The sequence below is a fragment of the Urocitellus parryii genome, chromosome 6 (assembly GCF_045843805.1).
Source record: "Urocitellus parryii isolate mUroPar1 chromosome 6, mUroPar1.hap1, whole genome shotgun sequence".
Lineage (NCBI taxonomy): Eukaryota > Metazoa > Chordata > Mammalia > Rodentia > Sciuridae > Urocitellus > Urocitellus parryii.
In genome coordinates this window covers 195,487,334-195,495,841 of record NC_135536.1, presented here as the reverse complement: position 1 = coordinate 195,495,841, position 8,508 = coordinate 195,487,334, and the positions used below count along the sequence as shown (strand labels likewise).

Here is an 8,508-nt window from a genome sequence, read left to right as displayed (position 1 = left end):
AAAGAAGTGAAAGATTTGTGTACACACACACACACACACACACACACACGCTCACACACACACACAAACCTATAAAATGAAAGAAATGGAAGGAGACTCAAATCCTGGAAAGATGAAAAATATCCCATGCTTCTGAAATGGAGTAATTAATATTACTGAAATGACTGTACAACCCAAACAGGCTACAGATTCAATGCCAGCCCTATCAAAATCCAATGTCATTTTTTACATTCTTTGAAAAAAGTGGCCACAATCTAAATAGCATGGTGCCAGCATAAAAAAGTGACTAAAGAACCCTAGAGACAGCCCCCACACGTTCATGGTCAATGGATTTTCCAAAAAGGTTTCAACGACATGCAACAGGAAAGGGGCTGTCTCTTCAGTGAATGGTGCTGGGAAAATGATATCCACGTGGAAAAGGGCAAGACTGGTCCCCTGCCTCACGCCACCTACAAAAGTCAACTCTAAATGGGTAAAGACGGATGTAAGACGATAAGAGGAAAACCGGGGGAAAGCTCCCCGACATTTTTTCTGGACAATATGTTTTTGAATTTGACCCCAAATCAGAGACAACTAAAGGGAAAATAGACAAGTGGGGTGACACCAAACCAAAAAGTTTCTGCCCGGCAAAGATGACAGTGGAGTGAAAGGTCTGTCCGTAGATGGAGGAAGTACTTTTAGAACACAGATTCAATAAGAGGTTTGTCTCCAACACACACGAGTGACTCAAACAGCTCAACAGCAAGAAAGCAACCGATTTTTACGATGGACAAAGAACCTGGGTAGACATTTCTTATTTGGGGGTAATGGGGATAACTCAGGGGCACTCGAGCACTGAGCCCCATCCCCAGCCCTATTTTATATTTTATTAGAGACACGGTCTCCCTGAGCTGCTTAGTGCCTTGCTAAATTGCTGAGGCTGGCTTTGAACTCAGGATCCTCCTACCTCAGCCTCCTGAGCCACTGGGATTATAGGTGTGCGCCACCACGCCTGGCCCTGAATAGACATTTCTCAGAAGAAAACTTGAATGGCCAACAGGTATGTGAAACAAAACAATGTTCGATGGCATTGATCATCAGGAAAACGCAAAAAACAAAAACAAAATGTCACCTCATATCCATTACAATGGCTGTTATTAAAAGGATAGAAAATTAAATGTTAGTGAGAACAGAGAAAAGAGAATCCTTGGATACATTTTTAGTGAAAATATCAATTAGTATAGCCATTATGGAAAAACTGTAGAGAGGTTTCTCACACACTTCAAAGTAGAACTACCATAACACCCAGCAATCCCAGTTCTGGGTATACATCCAACAGACATGAAATCAATGTGTCAAAGAGACATCTGTGCCCCCGTAGTTATTGCAGCCAACATACAGAATCAAACCCAGTGTCCACCAAGCTAAGGGAGGATAAAGAAAATGCGGTATATAACTACAGTGGAATACTATTTGGCCTTTAAAAAGAAGGAAATTCTGGTATTTGCAACAATATAAATGCACCTGGAAGACATTATTGCTAAGTGAAATAGGCTGGCCTCAGAATGACAAATGCCACGTGATCTCACTTCTAGGTGGAATCGGAAGCAGATGAACTCCATGAATCAGAGCACAATGCTGGACACCAGGGGCTGGGGCAGGGGTGGGGATATGCTGGTCAGAGGGTGCAAAGGTCCAGTGAAGTACAAGTTTTGGAGATCCACTGATACAGCAGGCACAGACTATATATAGACCACCGTTAATAACAACATGTTACAGAGCTCAGGACTGCTGAGAAATTTCCAAATGTTTACATCATACACAAAAAAAATCAGTATGTGAGGTAACGGAAGTGTTACCTGGATTTAACCATTACGCATCAGGTTCATACGTCAAAGCATCACATTGTACTTCATGAGTATGTGCAATCACAACTTGTCAATTTAAAAGAGAACTTAGAGGCTGAGAAAAGACAAATGAAACGATCTTTAAAGATTACTGATAAGCACAATAAAAGTTGTTAGTTTGAATTTTAAAAAAAGCAAATTGCTTTCTTTACTAGTTTGAGCTTTGCCCTGCCCAGTTGTAAAAATTCTCCCTTTTATGTATTGAATTTCCATAAATGCATATTTCTTTTTAGATATCCTATTCTCTTTGACTGGACTGTTTATATCTATACCAATACCACACGACATTAATTATCATAACATTAGCATGTTTTGATACCTGGTTTGGCTAGCCTTCATTTTTATACATTTTTTTTTGAGGGGGGAGTGTACCAGAGTCCTTTTTATTTTTTATCTTGAGACAGGGTCTTGATAAATTGCTGAGGCTGGCTTTTAACTTTTTATCTTCCTGCCTCAGCATCCCCCATAGCTGGGATTACGGGCATGCACCATAGTGCCCAGTTGTTTTTACACTTTTGAAAAATCGTATTGGCGCCTGGCACAGTGACACACACCTGTAATCCCATCAATGTGGGAGGCACAGGCAGGAAGATGGCAAGTCTGAGACCACCTTCAGCAATTTAGTGAAACCCTCTGGAACTTTGCAAGATGTTCTCTCAAAACAAAAAATAAAAATGGGGGCTGGGGATGTGGCTCAAGCGGCAGCGCGCTCGCCTGGCATGCGTGTGGCCCGGGTTCGATCTTCAGCACCACATACCAACAAAGATGTTGTGTCCGCCGAGAACTAAAAAAAAAAATATATATATATATTAAAAAAAATTCTCTCTCTCTTTCTCTCTCTCTCCTCTCTCACTCTCTCTAAAAAAAATAAAATAAAAAATAAAAAATAAAAATGGATCGGGCTGTTGCTCAGTGGTACAGTGCCCCTGGGTTCAACCTCTAGTAACCCCACCCCCAGACTTCATTGGCTCCTCTCAAACTTTCATACTAGCACTTTGTAGGATCCCTTTGTCAAGTTCTTATCAAAAACCATACTGGGGTTTTCACTGCAATCACATTGAATTTGTAAGTGATTTTAAAAAGACTACCAACTTTGCCTTATAGCAGCACCTTCCCAAGCATAAAAGTTATTTTTCCATTTATTTAGTTCTTATTGTAGGCCTTTAATACATTTTTTTATCAATCCATGAAGGTCTGGCATAATTTTTAGATTGATTCCTAGTTTGTAGGACTTGTTTCTTTGATTGTTGATGACTTTTTCTATGATTTCTCACTGGTGATGTGTAAAAATGCTGTAAAATATTGTACAGAACTTATGCGTAACATCGTTGATGAATCTTACTTATCAAAATTATTGAGTGTTAAAAAAAAATACCATACAGAAACAACAAAGTCTGCAAATAACATCTGTTTTGCACCATCCTCCCCCACGCTATATACCTTCTTGCTTTGTCTTATTGCATAGTTTTCACTGTCTCAGACATCGCTGGGAGAGAATAGTGATCCTTACTGTTTCTGACCTCAATCACAATTCCTCTGAAAATTCAGCTCATTGTAGGTTTTGCTATAGAGTTTCATTGTGTATGTGTATTCATTTGTATTCTTAATTTTAGGAATTCACACTCACATTAAACTTTTTTTTAAATTTATTTATTTATTTAGAGAGAATTTTAAAATATTTATTGTATTTAGTTTTCGGCGGACAAAACATCTTTATTTGTATGTGGTGCTGAGGATGGAACCCGGGCCGCCCGCATGCCAGGCGAGCGCGCTGCCGCTTGAGCCACATCCCCAGCCCCTCACATTGAACTTTAAAACTCTGATGAATTCTAATTTTGAATATTTTATTGGGGATCATTGCTGTGTTCACAGAAGACATGGGTGCATAATTCTCTTTTTTCTCCGGCTGGATTTGGTCGTAGCATACAGTCTTTGGTGTACTGCTATTGCGGCATAACAAATTGCCCCAAAACTTAGCATCTTAAAACCCAACCCTACGTCACAGCTTGAGAGTCAGGACTCCAGGAGATGGAGTCTTCACTTGGTGGTCCTGGCTGAGGTCCAGTCCAGCTGTCCACTGGCCTGTGGTCATCTCAAACCTAGAATGGGTCTGAAGAATCTACTTCCAAGTTCAATCTCGTGTCTGCTGGTGGCCCTGGGCCGTCATAGGCTGTGGACCCAAACCGTCATTCCTCACCCTGTGGGCCACTCCCCAGATGGCCTGTCTTCATGACATGACAACTACAGTCCCCCAGAGCAAACGGTCAAGGAGAAAGAGCTGCTCCCCAAACGGAAGCTGCGGTTTTATCACCTCGTCTCATAAAGATGCTAACTGTCGTCTGTGCAATATTTCACCATAGAAAAATGTGGGTGGGACGACACGAGCGTGTGAAGTGTGAGGATCCCTCGGGCCCACGTGGAGGGTGGCTTCCTCACCCAGAGAACACGTAAAAGGGTTCTCTCTCTCTTTGCCTCTTCGCTGAGTCAGCCAGTTTAACACACCCAGTCGCTGCCCTGGGAGACCTGACTGAAAGCCGAACCGGCCCACTTTCTGCTTTGAGTATAAACCTTGCTGTTTGACCTCAGGTAGCTTTTTTTTTTTTTTAGGGCTTTTATTATGAAAAGCCTCCTTTTCCTGGTGCATTATAACTCTACTTACTAGTGGGATTCACTGTGCCATGTCCGTCCTTGCACAAAAGATTTGACCCATCTCACTCCCAGTGCCTTCCCCTTCCTCTCCCTCCCCGGAGCCTGAGCTGCTGGCTCCAGCTACCGGTCTCATCCTGCCTGACTCTGCCGTCTTCCTCACCCCATCCCCTCCCTCTAGGTGAATGGCATCACTTTTTTAAAAAATTAGTGCACTATAGTTGCACATAATATTGGTGTTCATTCTGATATGATCAAACAAGCATGGGATATAATCTGATCCACTTCAGAACCCAGTACTTCCCTTTCCCTCGCCTCCTCCCTCCCCCTGTTTTCTCCTCTGGGTCTTCCTTCTGTTTTTTATGTTTTTTTTTTTTTTTTTAGTCCTTTGTGGATATACATAAAGGTGAAATTCATTGCTATTTTAAATCAACATTTCCCCCCTATTTGCCTCACCCCCTTACCTAACAGTCTGGGAAACAAGACTAACATTTTTTTTTTTTCCAATCCCAGATTAAATTCTCATGTCCTTCACTGCCCACAAGAATTTTTAAAAATCCCCAACCTGGGAACTGGAGCACTGACTTGTCGAGGACACCAGCTGGCTTTGAGACCCAAGTCTACCACAGTCCAAAGAGCACAGAGAAACGTGCAGCACATCTCTGCCTGCTCCCTGGCTCTAGAAGCCTGGTCTGCTCATTCCCATTCCGATGGTACTGACCACCAGTCACTCATCAACATGATCACCATGGCAATATTCTTTTTTGGAGGTGGGAAGGAGTACCAGAAATGAAACTCAGGGGCACTCTGCCACTCAGCCACATCCCCAGCCCTATTTTGTGTTTTATTTAGAGACAGGGTCTCACTGAATTGCTTAACACCTCACTGTTGCTGAGGCTGGCTTTGGACTCGCGATCCTCCTGCCTCAGCCCCCCGAGCTGCTGGGATTACAGGTGTGCGCCACCTTGCCAGGCATCATGGCAGTATTTTTACGTGAACACAGAAGAAATGATGTCTTGGGAAAGAGAAGTGAGAGATTCAAACTCATTCCAGCAGGCAACGTGAGGCCATGAGGTGCAGAGGGTTCCCAGGATGTACCTTTCAATGCTCTCAACACTGATAAAGTGATTTTTTGTTGGCACTTTGTTTGAAAAAATGACATTTAGGAGCTAAAGTCATTTCTCCAGACACCACAGAGCCAGCGCCGGGAGATCCATGATAGAAACTCCCAGCCTCATGATAGGCTCCCGGAACCCCGAGCCTCCTCCGTCCTCTCCATATCTCCAGCAGGAAACCAGAAGGGTCCCTCACTCCCACCCAACCTCAGTGAATCACAGAAGCAAGTTGTACACAGAGAAATAAGTTCATTTACTTATTCATCATTAGCATATCTCCTGAAAGCCTCCTGGGTACCAAGTGCTTGCCAAAAGGTCTTCCTACGGGTGGAGGAGCCAAGTCCTCACCACAGAATCCCACCTGGCAGCAGAACGGGAGTTCCCACACCACACAGACTAGGAACCCAGAGGCACCTCCAACGGCAGGAATCAAGCTGTAAGAGAAAAGCAGATAAGACCTTCAGGGTAGGAACAAGACAAATCATTGCCACATCGTTTCCTGTACCGAGGCCCCTGAAATAAAAGAAAACAGCAAGGCAGTAGAGTTGAAAGAGTTTGGGTGTCAGGAGACTGAACTCAGGATTCATTTCACTGAAAAACTCAAACTCAGAGTTCGAACTAGATCATCCTCAAACCCCACGGATCCTTCGGGCCTGGAGCCTGGACACAGTGATGTAAACCACCTGAATAATGAATACTTAGTGCCGAGGGTGCTTTACCAAACACTGTCATCTCCATATGCTCACTTTTTCAAATAAGGAGACTGAAGCTCAGAAAGGGATTTGCCCAGAGCTCTCCCCCGAGGCTGGAATAGAATCAAATCCACAGGTGCTCCTTGGAAATCCTCGCCCCCGCCACCCAGGGAACAGTGCCCTTGAGGGATGAGGGAGTCCCACAGAGGCTGTGCTTGAGGTGCGGGACTCCCGGCACACAGGGCTGAACCCCCAGAGGGTGGAAGCTGGGAGGCTGCAGGGAGGGAGAGGACCAGCCCCAGCCCCCTCCTTACCTCTCACGGGGGAAACGCAGAGCTTCCCGCACATGCCGAGGCAGCACTTGAAGTCCCCGTCACACTGGCTGTCCGTCTCACAGTGGTTGGGGGGGTTAAGCATCATACACTGACCCTTGACCACTGGGCACTTCCCAGGCTTACTCTCCACTGGTGAGGGCAGAGCCACATGTCAGTCTGTACCTGGGACACCCTGTCCTTCTCGACCCAACGTCTGCTCCTCCCGAGCCCCATCGAGCCTCCTTCCCACTAAGGCATCCCCTGGAGTAGCAGCTGGCTCCCCTCCCATCCTGCCCCCCAGTTGGTGCAGGTGACCAGCTGTCCAGTGTTGAAGGGATGGGCTAACTTCCTGTGTGAGGCAGTGTGACTGACAAAGAAGGAGGCCTGGCAGGAACCCTTCCTCCAAGCTGGGCCCCTAGGCACTGGGTCTCCAAGCTCCCTCCTCTACCAGCTTACCTGATCTGGGGACGGCAACAGGATCTAAGCATTTGATGCCACAATAATCAGGGCAACATCTCTGCTTCCCCGGACACTGCCAGTCACTCCGGCACTGGGGCTCCTCATATCGGATGCACCGGACTTGTGGTCTAGCAGGGCAGGCTCCGGCTTTCAGAGATTCTAAAGAGAAAGTCAAAGGTCAGGAGAGGCTGGGTGCTCGCGTAGCCATCAAGAGTCTCCGGCAAAGCACCACTTCCCAGGAGGAGAGACACTCACCTCAGTGGCTGTCCACAAGTCCAAAGGGAAATGCCCTCCAGAAACAGCGACAGGTTTGAACAAATCAGGTTCACAAGCCCCGGAAGTCACGGACCCAAGATGAAGGCAAAGGATGATGGAGATCAAGAGATAGAGACAAAGCTGGATGGAAGCAGCAGGAGAGATGATGAGAATGAAAGAGACAGAAACACGGAGACTGAAGACCAGGAGCAGAGAGAGTCAGGAGACCAGGGAGTTGGGTTCTTGGGACTGGATGGCCATGGTGTTAGAGCGTAGGAGAAGGTGGTGGAGAGCAGGGAGAGAGAGAAACAGAGGAGGAAGACCTGGGTGACGGACGGCTGGGTGCACAGAGCATTTCCACACGCTGGGGGTCACACGAGACCTTGGAGCCCAGACAGATGTGTGACCGACCCTCAGCGAGGTCTTCAGAAACGAAGTTGAGAGATCAGAGGCTAGAGAGGGGGACATTCCCACGCCATCAGGAGCCCCCACCTCTGAGGCTTCAGGCAAGATGGGGCCAGAGTAACTCCAACTCACCATTTCCAGAACCTTCCACAGCCAAAGGAGCCAGAGTTCCCAGGGCAAGAAGTACCACGAGTGGCAAGAGGCTGCTCGACTTCATGGTGCAGGCAGGTGGCTCTGAGAGCCAGCGCCAAAGCTCACTGTTTATACCTTTGCCAGTGGGTGTGGCCCCCAACAGAAGGTTTTGGCTCCTCCCAGCTGCTGCTGCTCCCGGCAGGAAGCTCAGCCAGAGACCAAAAATCATGAGACCAGGGAGATGGCAGCCCTTTCCTGTTTCAGATGGAACTCTGAGACCAAGAGAGTAACCATCAGAGAAGAGGTTGTCACCAGACTGATAAGGAGGCGGTTGGGGATGTCTGTCTGAGCCTGAGCGTTGTGAGGAAGCAGCCCATTAATTAGTCTTGCACATGGAAGAGGGGGGAGAGGTCGGCTGTGCTCCCTGGACCTGGAGCTGAAACAGGAGACGTGGACGCTCAGCTGAGGTTTGTGCAATACACCCCTAGTTCTGACATTTCTGGACTCTCTCAGATTGTGAAAGCACCCTACTGATTGCTTAATGAGATTTCTTTCTCAAAAAATGCAGATGACGCATCACCCAACCAACAGATATTTCTTTCCC

At 46.4% G+C, this 8,508-nt stretch overlaps 1 protein-coding gene across 1 annotated transcript; it reads right to left on the bottom strand.

Moving 5' to 3' along the window:
- Positions 1-5,932: 5,932 nt before the first annotated feature.
- LOC113196427 (antileukoproteinase-like) lies at positions 5,933-7,991 on the bottom strand. Its single transcript, XM_026408345.1, has 4 exons — positions 7,905-7,991; positions 7,110-7,271; positions 6,654-6,803; positions 5,933-6,081 (listed from the first exon to the last, which is right to left on the bottom strand). The coding sequence occupies exons 1-4, from the start codon at positions 7,987-7,989 to the stop codon at positions 6,077-6,079; spliced, it is 402 nt and encodes a 133-aa protein (XP_026264130.1). The 5' UTR covers positions 7,990-7,991; the 3' UTR covers positions 5,933-6,076.
- Positions 7,992-8,508: the final 517 nt, after the last annotated feature.